The sequence below is a fragment of the Chiloscyllium plagiosum genome, chromosome 25 (assembly GCF_004010195.1).
Source record: "Chiloscyllium plagiosum isolate BGI_BamShark_2017 chromosome 25, ASM401019v2, whole genome shotgun sequence".
Classification (NCBI taxonomy): domain Eukaryota; kingdom Metazoa; phylum Chordata; class Chondrichthyes; order Orectolobiformes; family Hemiscylliidae; genus Chiloscyllium; species Chiloscyllium plagiosum.
The window spans coordinates 40,656,042-40,670,857 of record NC_057734.1 but is presented as its reverse complement, the minus strand read 5'-3'; the positions used below and the strand labels follow the sequence as shown (position 1 = coordinate 40,670,857).

Genomic DNA, 14,816 nt, shown 5'->3' with positions numbered 1-14,816 from the left:
AGGGGTGGGGTCCGTGGGCGGAGGTGCGGGATGTGGACGAGATGCGTTGGAAGGCATCTTTAACCACGCGGGAAGGGAAATTGCGGTCTCTAAAGAAGGAGGCCATCTGGTGTGTTCTGTGGTGGAACTGGTCCTCCTGGGAGCAGATACGGTGGAGGCGGAGGACTTGGGAATATGGGATGGCATTTTTGCAAGAGGTAGGATGGGAAGAGGTGTAATCCAGGTAGCTGTGGGAGTCGGTGGGTTTGAAAAAAATGTCAGTGTCAAGTCGGTCGTTATTAATGGAGATGGAGAGGTCCAGGAAGACACCTTCATCCCCTCTCCCACTCACCTATTGTACTCTATGCTACTTTCTCCCCACCCCCACCCTCCTCTAGCTTATCTCTCCACGCTTCAGGCTCACTGCATTTATTCCTGATGAAGGGCTTTTGCCCGAAACATCGATTTTGCTGCTCCTTGGATGCTGCCTGAACTGCTGTGCTCTTCCAGCACCACTAATCCAGAAACTGACTGTTGGTGGTGGATGTTTATGGTTGTGGAACCTATCAAGCGCACTGCTTTGTTTTGAATTATGTCAAGCTTTTGAGTGTTGTTGGAGCTGCACCCATCCAGGCAAGTAGGGAGTACTTCATCACACTCCCAACTTGTGCCTAGGAGAGTCAGGAGGTGAATGACTTGCTGCAGAATTCCTAGCCTCTTGACCTGTTCTTGTAGCTATTGCATTTATATGGCAAATACAGTTCAGTTTCTGATCAATGCTAAGCTTGAAGGTGATAATAGGGGATTCAGTGATGCTTATGCCATTGAATGTCAAAGGGTGATGGTTAGATTCTCTCTTGTTGGAGATGGTCATTGCTTGGCATTTGTTGGGTGTGATTGTTACTTGCTCCTTGTCAGTCCAGACTGTGCTGCATTTATAAATGAACCGCTTCAGTAAATAAAGGTTTGCGAATGGCTATGAATATTGTACCTTGTGTTGTTATCACTGAACTCTGCACAGAACATGACTAGAGGGTATCCTCACCGTGAAGGTGGGACTTATTCTCTGTAACAAGTGCTTTGGTCACTCCTACTGACACTGTCATGGACAGCTGCATGTATGTTCATCCAGAGGAAGGACATAATTTCTCTAGAGAGAACACAGAGGAGATCTACAAGGATGTTGCTAGGGCTTGTGAGGAATGATAACATAGACTGGGGTTGCTCACCTTTGAACAGAGGAGGCTGAGGGATGGTTTAATTGGGGTGTACACAATGATGAAGAGTTTGGATAAAATGGACAGGGAAGCCTTGTTTCCCTTAGTGGCTCAGTGGTTAGCACTGCTGCCTAACTGCACCAGGGAGCCAGGTTCGATTCCAGCCTCAGGCGACTGTCTGTGTGGAGTTTGCACATTCTCCCCGTGTCTGCATGGGTTTCCTCCAGATGTTCATGTTTTCTCCCACAGTCCAAAGATGTGCAGGTTAAGAGGATTGGCCATACTAAATTGCCCATAGTGTCTAGGGTAGGTGGGTTAGCCATGGGAAATGCAGGGTTACAGGGATAGGGTAGGGTAAGGGGTGCGGGGGTTTGATCTGGTGGGATGCTCTTCAGTGGGACTTAATGGGCTGAATGGCCTGCTTCCACAGTATGGGGATTTTATGATTCTACGAAAAGGGCAGGATTTAGAGTTGAGGAATAAAACACCAGCTATTGAATGGCTGAGCAAGCCTGTGGGGTTGGATGACCCTCTCTGGGTCCAATGTTCCTAAGGAAATGGGAAAAGAAAGTCAAGAGGATGAGCCGTCACTTACAGCCCAGACTGAATAACTTGAAAGGAAATGACCGAGCTGGAATAAGAGACTGTGTGATGGTAATTTGTTCGGAAGTGAACAGCGCTTTCTCAGGTCAAAAACTGAAGATGTCCGAGGCAATTATAGATGATTTGTCAAAGTGTGCAAGAGAAGGCTAAACAACGCTGATGACAAGATCATCAGTGAATCAGTCATGCCTGGAATCATGTGACTTTCATGAATTAGTTGATGGATCATTTGCAGGTTAATATTTTTCATGTACCATCTTCTATTGGAATTAATCCGGCTCAGGGATTAATGTTAAATTAACTGGGAGGATTATCTATGCAGAAAGAGCAAAACCAAACTACAACAGAGGGAAGAGGGTGTCTGTGGTGAGGGAACAGAGCCTGAGGAGTTTGCTTGCTATTTATAAATAACATTGGATAGAGGAGACACCATGTTAAAAAATTCATTGATGCAAGATTTGAACACAATACACCAAAGTTTTGGGGACAATAGTGATAAGCACTTTAACACATTTGTATCTGTGACTTTAACAATTAAGGTAGAATAACAGGGAGGAACTGCCCTCAATATTACAAGCAATGGCTCATGAACTTTAATTTATGGAAGTCTGGATGCAGCAAATCAACCACACAATCCTCAGAAGAGAAAATGATTTGCAGGAAAAGGCTATTATATTTTTCCAACCTTCAATTGTAAAAAGATACATATTTACAATAAAATCAAAAATTGAAGATTTTACAGCAGAAACGAGGCGAGCTTCACACGATAATTGGCTTTATAATGTTCACTGAAAATATACATCAGTGGGAATCTATTATAAATAAGGGGACCAAGTACTGGAGTGCACCTCCAGGCTACTTGGCTGTATGACTGAACAAATTATTGTAAAACCAGAAATTCTGAGATAGTGTAAATTTCATGAGATTGAGACACAAAGCTAAAATATATTAACATTCTGCAAGTTTAATGCCTGGATCTCTGGTACCTTCTCTCAGTCTATGGCTTTTTCACATGGCTTTTGACGCAATGACCATACCATTATCCTCCATCACCTCTCCACTGTCATCCAACTGATGGAACTGCTCTCCTCTGAATCTTTCCCTATTTTCTCATTGTAACCAGGGAATCACTTACAATGGCTTCTCTTCCTGCTCCCCCACTTTTAACATTGATGTCACCCCGCCCTACACAGATCAATCCTCGCCCCCCTCCCCCTCCTGTTTCACATCTCCAGGCTGTCCCTTGCCGTCCATAGGACACAGCATTAGATTCCATGGCTACGTGAATAAAACCAGACTTTGCCTCACCAACACCTCTCTCGATCCCTCCACTGTTGCTAACTGATCAAACTGTGACTCTGATATCCAGTACTGGATGAGAAAGAGTTCCCTTCAACTGACTATGGGAAAGTCTGAAATGATCGTTTTCAGTCCCTACTCCAAACTCCATTCCCTAGTTTTCAGTTCTATCATCTTCAGATTAGGTCAGTCTGCTCATGGTGTCACATTTGATCCCGAGAGGGGTTTCTGACCTGACAAAAATCAACTAATTTCGCCTCCAAATCCTCACCCAATGCTTTCCCTGTTCATCTATCGCAGAAACCCTCATTCATGCTTTTGCTCCCTTCCATATTGACCACTCTAGTGCAGTCCTGGCTAGCCTGTCTCACATTCTACAGTATGTAAACATTAGACCATCTGATATTCTCCTTTGTGGGGATTAATGTGCAGTTGGTCTCATTCCTCTATCAGCCCTGTACCCATTCATCCAGTTTGGTGCCTGGTGAAGCAGCACGATTTTGAAAATCTCTTGTTTTCAAATCCTTTTGTATCTTTGTAATCCCCTTGCAATTTCACAAACTCTAGCCCATTAAACATCTTCAATTTTAATTGCTCCACCAATGGTGACCAGGTATTCAGTTGCCAATAGCTGAAATTCCGGGCTATGCTCCCTACACCCCTCCCCTCACTTTCCTCCTTAGGATATGCCTCTGGCCATACTTTTGGTCATCTGTTCTAATATTTCTCTTTATCTGACTATGTGCCACACTTTATTTCATAATGCTCCTGCGAAGCATTTTGGGATTGTTCATTGCCTTGAAGGTGCAATTTCAATGACGCTGTTGTTAAAATGTTTTGATTTTAGTCAGTTAAGTGTGCGTAAAAGAATAGAGACCTAGCACTTATAAAGCACTTTTTATGTCAGGACGTTTCAAACCTAATGAAGTACATTGCAGGGAGAGTCAATGTTGTGACTCATTTGTGCACAGCAAGGACTCATAAAGAGCAGTGCGATAAATCATCAGTGGAAGTGTTACTGGACCCGAAACATTAACTCTGCTTTCTCTCCTCAGATGCTGCCAGACCTGCTGAGTTTCTCCTTATGTAAATAATCAGGGGGAGAAATATTCACCACATTAGTTGACTGCTTTTCTTCAAACAGGGCTAAGAATCTTTTATATTGTAGCAGAGGTGCTATAATATCACTGGGCCAGTAAACTAGAGAATAATTTTAGGGTTAGCAGGATCAAAGGGTACAGGGAGGAAATTGGAACAGGGTATTGAATTGGATGATCAGCCATGATCATCTTCAATAGGGAAGCAGCCTCAAAGGCCCGAATGACCTACTCCTGCTCTCTATGTTTCTGTATGGGCTTTGCCGAGAGCAGAGACCAGTTTAACAATGGATGGTTAAACACCTCAATTTTACACATTTTGTATTTCGCACCGACTGCATTTCTTGGGGGAAATCACTTACCTTTTATCAGGAGATGTTGCTGGCGTTTCAATCATGGGATCTATTTGCTGTAGTTGGTCAAGACTGTTTTTAAGCAGGCATTGTACATTGTAGCTGAAGCACACTATTCAAACAGACTCTGTTGGCTTTGCAGTTTACAGAAGGAATAAACTTTGTTAATTGTAAAATACAGTTTGTCATGAGTTCTGCCATCGGTCAGGATCTGCCTGTACCTCATGGGCTGGCACAGTGCACTGTTGGTTAGCCTGCTTTTAAAGAGAGTCTGATGGTGAGAATCTTGGCAGTGAGGCTTTCTGTTTTAAGGTACATATTGTGCTTCTGTGATTAGGGACAGCAAGAGCTCAGGTACTACATACACACTGTTTATTTAAATTGAAGTGCCAGTCAGCTAAAGACAGAAGCTGAATAATAAAAATGGCATAAGAAAAACCATTAGCACTGCAATAAAAAGATATGAGACCAGAGTAATGTATTTAGTCTTTTATCAATCAAAACTGAAGCCACACTTTGAATGTTAGATCAGACTCAATGAGATTCTGCTGCAGCCTGTGTCATTATGCCCTGAATGTTTCAGTTGTAATGGCCATGAAATTAACAGTGTGCACTGTCAATATGTTGTGAAGTTTACAGCAACTTCACTTACCCAATTAGACTAGGAAGCAAGAGGTTGCTGTCAAAGAACAAAGAAGGAATAGGCCCTTCGGCTCTCCAAACCTGCGCCAGTCCAGATCCTCTATCTAAACCTGTCACCTATTTTCTAAGGATCTGTATCCTTCTGCTTCCTGCCCATTCATGTATCTGTCTGGATACATCTTAAATGACACTATCGTGCGTGCCTCTACCACCTCCGCCAGCAATGCGTTCCAGGCACCCACCATCTTCTGCATAAATAACTTTCCACGCATATTTCCCTTAAACTTTTCCCCTCTCACCTTGAGCTCGTGACCCCTAGTAATTGAGTCCCCCATTAGGCACCCACCACCTTCTGCATAAAGAACTTTCCACGCATATTTCCCTTAAACGTTCCCCTCTCACCTTGAGCTCGTGACCCCTAGTAATTGAGTCCCCCATTCTGGGAAAAAGCTCCTTGCTATCCACCCTGTCTATACTTCTCATGATTTTGTAGACTTCAATCAGGTTACCCCCTCAATCTCCATCTTTCTAATGAAAATAATCCTAATCTTCTCAGCCTCTCTTCATAGCTAGCACCATCCATACCAGGCAACATTCTGGTGAATCCCTTCTGCACCCTCTCCAAAGCACCTACATCCTTCTGGTAATGTAATGACCAGAACTGTACACAGTATTCCAAATGTGGCCTAAATCGTACACAACTGTAACCTGCCAACTCTTGTACTCAACACCCCATCTGATGAAGGAAAGCAAACCATGTGCTTACTTGACCACTCTACTGACCTGCATTGCCACATTCAGGGTACAATGGACCTGAATATCCAGTTTTCCCCAGGGCTTTTCCATTTACCAAATAGTTCGCTCTAGAATTGGATCTTCCAAAATGTATCACCTCACATTTGCCCAGATTGAACTTCATCTGCCATTTCTCCGTCCAACTCTTCAATCTACCTATAATCTGCTGCATTCTCTGACAGTCCCCTTCATTTTCTGCTCCTCCACCAGTCTTAGAGTCATCTGCAAACTTGCTAATCACACAGCACGGATCACTGTGGATCACCACTGGTCACTGTTCACCATTTTGAGATACTCCCTTCCACTACTACTGTCTATCTCCAGTTGCCCAGCTGATTCTCTATCCATCTAGCGAGTACACCCCTGGACCCTATGCAACTTCACCTTCTCCAACAGCCTACCATGGAGAACCTTATCAAATGCCTTACTGAAGTCCATGTATATGACATCTACAGCCCTTCCCTCATCAATCAACTTTGTCCCTTCCTCAAAGAATTCTATTATGTGACCTTCCCCGCACAAAACCATGCTGCCTATCACTGGTAAGTCCATTTTCTTCCAAATGTAAATAGATCTTAACCCTCAATATCTTCTCCAGCAGTTTCCCTACCACTGATGTCAGGTTCACCGGTCTGTAATTACCTGAATTATCCCTGCTACCCTTCTTAAACAAGGGGACAACATTAGCAATTCTCCAGTCCTCTGGGACCTCACCCATGTTCAAGGATGCTGTAAAGATATCTGTTAAAGCTCCAGCTATTTCCTCTCTTGCTTCCCTCAATAAGCTGGGATAGATCCCATTGGGACTTGTCCACCTTGATGCTTTTTAGAATACCCAACACTTTCTCCCTCCTTATGCCAACTTGCCCTAGAATAATCAAACATCTATCTGTCATGTCCCTCTCCTCGGTGAATACTGATGTAAAGTACTCATTAAAAATCTCACCCATTTTCTCTGACTCCACGCATAACTTTCCTCCTTTGCCCTTGAGTGGGCCAACCCTTTCTCGAGTTACACTCTTGCTCCTTATATATGAGTAAAAGGCCTTGGGATTTTCCGTAATCGTGTTTGCTAAAGATATTTCATGACCCCTTTTAGCCCTCTTAATTCCTCGTTAATTGATTGACCGTACCTCTTACTGTTGGCACACATGCATTTGGAAATCTTCGAAGTTGCTTAACTTGACATGAGTATACATTATTTACACAATTGTTTTCACTATAAAGAGTCTTAAAATACTTTGTTGAATGAAGAGTAACTGGACTCTTGGCAGTGTACCAGGTCATGGTTACTGTCAAACAATTTCTCTGTTATATTGATGGAATATCGTATAGAGGTTAAAAAAAAACCAGAGAGCAGCAAAGATGGGGATATTGAATAATTTTAAGGCTGAGGTGGATAGATTTTTGATTACCAAGCAAACCAAAGGAAAAGTGGAATTGAGACCGCAAACAGATCACTCATGATCTTATGGAATGGTGCAGAGATAAGAGGAATGATGGGCTTATAGTAGTCACTTCAGTTCTGTCATATAATCCCAAGGAGTAAGAAAGCTCATTATATCTCTTACCATCCCTGCACCTCTCCCAGTCCATTTTGAAAATGTGTGGTTTCAGCCTCCCTGAATGAATAATCTGGTATTGGGTAGCCATGGATCCATATCCAAGGAGAGTGTTTAAAAGTGGAGAAAGAAGGGAAAGTTATTGCACCATACCCAACAAATTGGTAGATGTAGGAACAAGAATATGTTTTCAGCATCACATTTCACCAACATGTGGCAGTCACAGGACCTTAGGTGAAATACTGTGCAGAAAGTGACATTGAAAACTTGACCTACACTTGGAAAATAAGGCAGGGCAGGTAACTGAGGTCTGGATTAGAGTGGTGCTGGAAAAGCATCAGAAATATGAAGGGCTTTTGCCCGAAACGTCGATTTTACTGCTTCTCGGATGCTGCCTGAACTGCTGTGCTTTTCCAGCACCACTCTAATCTAGACTCTGGTTTCCAGCATCTGCAGTCATTGTTTTTACCCAGATAACTGAGGTGTCAGTGGGGGAGCACTTTGGGCCAGCTATTGTAATTCTATTAGTTTTAAAATAGTGATGGAAAAGGATAGACCAGATCTAAAAGTTGAAGTTCTAAATTAGAGAAAAGCCAATTTTGACGTATTGGGAAGAACTTTCAAAAGCTGGTTCGGGGCAGATGTTCGCAGGTAAAGGGACGGCTGGAAAATGGGAAGCCTTCACAAATGAGACAGTATATTCCTGTTAGGGTGAAAGGAAAGCCTGGAAGATATAGGGAATACTGGATGACTAACAAAATTGAGGTTAAATGAGTATTTTGAGCATCAGTGTTTACTGTGGAAAAGGAAAGCAAGATATAGATGGTGACATCGTGAAAAATGCCCATATTACAGAGGAGGAAGTGCTGGATGACTTGAAACACATAAAGGTGGATAATTCCCCAGGACCTGATCAGGTGTACACTAGAGCTCTATGGGAAGCTAGGGAAGTGATCGCTGGGCCTCTTGTTGAGATATTTGTATCATCGATAGTCACAGGTGAGGTGCTGGACTTCAGTAAGACGTTCAACAAGGTTCCCCATGGGAGACTGGTTAGCAAGGTTAGATCTCATGGAATACAGGGAGAACTAGCCATCTGGATACAGAACTGGCTCAATGGTAGAAGACAGAGGGTGGTGGTAGAGGGTTGTTTTTCAGACTGGAGGCCTGTGACCAGTGGAGTGCCACAAGGATCATTGCTGGGTTCACTACTTTTTATCATTTATATAATGATTTGGATGTGAGCATAAGAGGTATACTTAGTAAGTTTGCAGATGACACCAAAATTGGAGGTGTTGTGGACAGCAAAGAAGGTTACCTCGGATTACAATGGGATCTTGACCAGATGGGTCAATGGGCTGAGGAATGGCAGATGGAGTTTAATTTAGATAAATGTGAGGTGCTGCATTTTGGGAAAGCAAATCTTAGCAGGACTTATACACTTAATGGTCCGAGGGAGTGTTGCTGAACAAAGAGACCTTGGAGTGCAGGTTCATAGCTCCTTGAAAGTAGAGTCGCAGGTAGATAGGATAGTGAAGAAGAATTTTGGTATGCTTTCCTTTATTGGTCAGAGTATTGATTACAGTAGTTGGGAGGTCATGTTGCGGCTGTACAGGACATTGGTTAGGCCACTGTTGGAATATTACATGCATTTCTGGTCTCCATTCCTATCGGAAAGATGTTGTGAAACTTGAAAGGGTTCAGAAAAGATTTACAAGGATGTTGCCAAGGTTGGAGGATTTGAGCTATAGGGAGAGGTTGAGTAGGCGGGGGCTGTGTCCCCTGGAGCATCGGAGGCTGAGGGGTGAATTAGAATTAGAATTAGAATCCCTACAGTGTGGAAACAGGATCTTTGGCCCAACAAGACCACACCGACCCTGCGAAGAGTAGCCCACCCAGACTCATTCCCCTACATTTAACCCCTGAGTAATGCACCCAACCTACACATCCCTGAACACTGTGGACAATTTAGCAAGGCCAATTTACCTGACCTGCACATCTTTGGATTGTGGGAAGAAATCGGATCACCTGGAGGAAACCCATGCATTCACGTGGAGAATGTGCAAACTTCACACAGACAGTTGTCCGAGGCTGGAATCAAAACTGTGAGACAACAGTGCTAACCATTCGACATGGATAGGATAAACAGACAAAGTCTCTTCCCTGAGGTTGGGGACTCCAGAACTAGAGGGCATAGGTTTAGGGTGAGAGGGGAACAATATAAAAGAAACCTAAGGGGCAACCTTTTCACACAGAGGGTGGTGCGTGTGTGGAATGGGCTACCAGAGGAAGTGGTGGAGGTTGGTGCAGTTACAACATTTAAGAGGCATTTGGATGGGTATATGAATAGGAAGGGTTTGGAGGGATATGGACCGGGTCCTGGCAGGTGGGACTAGATTGGGTTGGGATATCTGTTCAATATGGACAAGTTGAACTGAAGGGTCTGTTTCCATGCTTTACATCTCTGTGACTCTATGACCATTAAAGCAGGTACACAGTTACTACATTTAAAAGACGTTTGGACAGCTACATAGAGAGGCAAGGTTTCGAGGGATTATGGGCCAAATGCAGGCAAATGGGAAATGTAGTTTAGGAAACTGGCCAGCACAGGTGAGTTGGGCTCAAGGGCCTGTTTCTGGGCTGTATGACTCCATGACTGTATGTACAATATGAATTACTTCACCATGCAAAATATTTTCAAGTAATCGACCTCCTGTGACCAATGTGCAACGATGAATTTCTAGGTATATACCCAGTAACCATGTACAACAAAATAGTAACACATTCATTACTGGAACTAACTGAAACTCAGAATACTTCTTTGACCTGCGGGTAGATTATTTCAAAAGCAGAGATGTTGTGACATTCTGGGCATGCATTGCAGAACTGCCAACTGGGGGCATGCCACAGTCGGCTCTTGAATGAGCTGATCAACCAAAGTTCTGTTTGCTAACTTGCCTGGATGTAAATGATCACTGGAAATTTTTTTTGGTGTAGTTTCCCCATGCTCTGACCAATCTGTATTCACAAATCAACAGCATCACAAAGGGATAGTATGACCATTTATCACATTGCTATTTGTGGGATCCAGCTGTGCATTTAAACACTAGAGCAGCGACCACACATCCAAATGACTTCATTAGCTGCCTTGGGGCACCCGCATGTTCCCAATTCCATCTCTCTGAAATGGAGTGGCAGGAATGGTAATTGAGAAAGACGCATGCAACTCCCCAGCTTAAATATTGGGATTGCCTGCATTAAGTTGCCTTCAACAAGGGGTGAGGATTGTTTATACGGAACAACTGACAGATATTTACATCCTAGGAGCTTTGAAGGTCTGCTCTGTTCACCCACTCTGTTTAAAATGTCGATAATGCTCAGTGAGTACTGTAGATGTCTTGTTTACTGCAAGGTTGCCTCTGTTGTATGTAACAGAGCAAATTCACCAGAAGAATCCTGATCTGTGAGAAGTTGCAGTGGCATTGTTCACCCAGTATAAACTGTGTTCTACACTTACTACACTTTGTTACTGTACTGTATCAGGGACAGATACTGCGTTGCTTCTATAGTTTTGCTTATGGCAAGGGGAAGGAAGCTGGATTCCCAGCACCAAAACATCCTGATCAGCTTTATCTTTTAATATAAAAGGGACGGTTCGGTCCTGAGTATGTGCGGGTAATGGGCATTTTGCAAGTGCCAACAGATTTTGGAGTTGCATAATCTATCCTTCTTTAATTCAAAACCACATTTCAAATAATTCGCACATTTAGCACTAAATCCTCATCTTGCATGTTATTTGTGATATTCAGTCACTTGCTGATTGGTGCAATTCTGAATCATTGAAGAAAAGGGGAGATAGTGACTTAACGTGGTGCTCCCAATGCATGTCTGAAAAGATAGCCCTGGTGCTGAGGGTAATTCTGTCAACCTGGGGGGGGGGGGGGGGGGGGTCAGGCATGTACTGCAGGTTTGAATTCCTCTCAGGGCTGAAGGCTGGCTCGGAATATGGAACAGGAGCCAGTCATAACGGGCAGGAGGTGGATGTGAGGTTTGCCGGAGGGGGGGAATGGCAGGGGTGAGCAAAGCCCAGGCAGAGGGTGCTGGAAAGTTTCACATTGAATTAGTAAACAGCACAGGTCGCCTCGCATCAAGTACTGTACCGTCACTGACGCTCAGTTAGATCTTGGAAAGGTCGCTGGCATGGCTTAAGTACCTCTGACAATCACAGGGAGAGGGGAAGAGGAGGTCCAGTTTCTAAATCTCACTTCAAAATCCCTTCTTCGTCACCACAATAATTCATGAGTCTGCCTTTTCCCGAGGCAGTCAACCCTGATCTGAATCCACGTCCAACAGCGAGCCCACTGTGGACTGGATGGCACAGTTCCTGGAAGGAAATGTATTTGATAAGACTGTTTGTATAAAGCATCCAGCGTTGTGTAAACCACCTGTGAGTAAACATGGGCAACTGTGTTAAGTCACCGCTTCGAAATCTCTCTGAAAAGGTAAGGTGTACAATTTGAAGCAATTTCCTTCGTTTTGTTTTATTTTTGCAAAAAAAAACGGTGCAAGCGGCGAAAGGTTTCTCCTAATGCACACAAGATAAATATTAGCATGCATGTTGGAAACCAGTTTATTGAGCTGAGAGAGACTGCCCTCGGATTATCTGGAGCTGGAGTATTGGAGTGTACGCGTTTTCTGCAACATACATGTATTTTTTTTAAAATCGTGACTGGGTCCGAGAAAGTATTGCTTTATAGAATAACTCATCGGTTCTGTGCAATGCATGTGTCGAGTTTCCCTACACGTCCCTGCAAATAGATACATTTTGAAGATTAAACATTGCGGGTTTTCAATACAGGACCTGCATTGCATGCACTAGTACAAATAAAAATGCATTGAGGATGGAAGGGAATTGCAAGTTGAGAAGTTTTTAAGTAGAATTTAACTCAAAGTTTAAATTTAAAAAGCATGCAAGTTTTTAAAAGGAAAATTAAGTGAATATCTACGCCGGCTGGGCTCTAATCTGTTTTGTGTGTGCTGGCGATTGGGGTAAAAGATTCGACAGGAGGACAGAAACAGCTACAAAGTAGTCAGGACGTGCGAGGATGCAGTGGGAGCGGCTGCAGCGTCCTCTGGAGGGAGTGAGAACCAGGAGCCTTTGGTCGTTCATGCTCACAGCCGCGCACTCATGCACAATCTTCTGGGGCCAGCCTGCATCTTCCTCAGGAAGGGACTGGCAGAGAGGCAGGCTGTAAGTAAGTCTTTGACTGCAAACTGTGCGCGTCCACCGGGAGGTGTGTCTCTCCCCACCACCTCATTCTGTCCCCCGCCGCCTTCCCTGTCATTCCCTCTCCCCTCCCCTTCATCAGCTGTCTGGGACTGAGTCTGCCGATGAAAACATCCAGTGGGTATACTGGATTTGCAGGTGGAACTCACGCCTTTCACCCACCATGTTTGTAAGTGAGACAGTTGTACACCAACTCTATATAAATAAAAGCAGAAACACTGACATGATTCAAGTTCTCTCTTTTGTATTACAGATTTAGCTTAAAGTCTCCTTCTGTTTAATTCACCTTCATTCTCATCTGTCCCGGTTGCTTTGTTGCAAACAACCTGTACTGTTTTAAATGCACTATTTCCAATTTAAGGAGACTGTTAACCAAAAGTATAATTTTAAGCAAATGGTCGAAAAGAAAATTAAGCAACATATGATTGTTATTAACAAGTCAGACTGAAATAACATTCTCAGTATGTTAAATCTGAACCTCAGCAAAAATGCAATACCATTTCAGTGCCATAACCGCTGGCACCTCCCCCCACAGACACACACACACAGTGTCTACAGGCAATTACATCCCTTTCAAATTTCCTGTTTCTTCAACTAGCCAACCTTCCAATCTGCTGTCTCATTGAGGTGCAGCTCCTAGCTCAGAGCACTCACAGGGAGCTTTAATTTACTAATACTGGCTCAGGCTTAATCTTCACTTGAGAGCTTTAGCCCTTCTCTAAATCTTCTGCATCTTTAAAAGTAAATCCAGGTTCATTTTGTTGAGGGAGGTAAAGACTCCTTAGTGTGACGATATTATGGCTTTAAGAGGTGTATTTTGTCCTCATTTTTTTAATACATGAAGAGCTAGAGACAGAGGCACTGAGAGTAGTCTGTTCAAAGCCAATAAAGTGAAGTTTGTGAACAATAAAGTTTGAACAATAGAAGCAGCCTGAGTGGGTGGGGTCAAACTCTCAAAACCAGGATTTTTAGTTTGAGCTTTCAGCAGTTGCTGGGGTCTTGAAGCTGGATGTAGAATCTCTTATTTCCCTCTCTGTTACAGCTAAAAGTTGGGATTCTCTTCCTGCTGCTAGAATTGCTATGAGACAATCTATTTTACTGAATTTGCCTTTGCCAAGGGTGTGTTTAGGGGATGTTACTACATTGGAACAGTTAACTAGCAGTAGTTAATATATGTAATTTTGTTAAACATTTCAACTGGAGCTAAGCCATTCTTTTAGTTTCTTTGTATTTTAGCTGTTGTGTAAAAATTAAATGTGTTTTGCTTAAAGTCAAATAGTTTAACCAATGGAATGGCATTTGAAATGTACACCTTACACTTACCTTTAAAATGAAAAAAAGTTAGGGTCGAGGCTATCTTCTTTTTTAATAATATATTTTTATTAAGAAAAAATAGATTTTTAAATATTACAGCAAATACAAAACAATGCAATTCAAAACAGTACAAAAATAGTACAAAACTAAACCCAAATAATAAAAGAAATTCCCCAACCCACCCTCCTATACAAATGTATAAACATATATAGAGAAGTATAAAATTAAAAAAAAACCTAAACTAGCTATTTAACTAAATAAATAAATACCGAACAGCAAACAAATAAATAGTAATAACTCAGCCCAGCCAAAAAAACACTCATACATTCACAGCTCCTCTTCCCTGGATATTGGACTCATGAAACGCAATTGTTACGGCTATATAAAAGCCCTTGTTAGTGTGGCAGATAAATCTGTGTCCAGGTATTTCAAAAAGAGTTGCCATGTCTTGTAAAAATTCTCAGTTTTGTGGTGTACCATCTTTGTGAGAAAATCCAGGGGAATATGCTCCACAAAAATCTTCTGCCAACCCGATAGGCCTGGGGGGGTTTTCTGATATCCAACCTAGCAAGATATTCTTCCTTGCACAGAATGTAAGAATATTGAAAAGTTTTGCCTGATGCGAGTCTGTAGGAAATACAATGGGTAGGCCCAAAAGGAGCGAAATA

General features: G+C 42.8%; 1 protein-coding gene across 4 annotated transcripts in view; it reads left to right on the top strand.

The window, feature by feature from the left end:
- cabp1a (calcium binding protein 1a) overlaps nt 1–14,816 on the top strand; it is a 120,481-nt gene that overhangs the window by 55,507 nt on the left and 50,158 nt on the right. Inside the window, exons 1-2 of one of the 4 annotated variants that reach the window (XM_043715942.1) lie at nt 11,692–12,049; nt 12,604–12,798. The exons of 2 other annotated variants lie outside the window; for them this stretch is intronic. In XM_043715942.1, coding sequence (XP_043571877.1) covers nt 12,005–12,049; nt 12,604–12,798 — 240 coding nt within the window. In that variant the 5' untranslated portion in view covers nt 11,692–12,004. Of the gene's footprint in view, nt 1–11,691; nt 12,050–12,603; nt 12,799–14,816 lie in introns of those variants that run through there. One more of the 4 variants, XM_043715943.1, reaches the window with a different exon arrangement.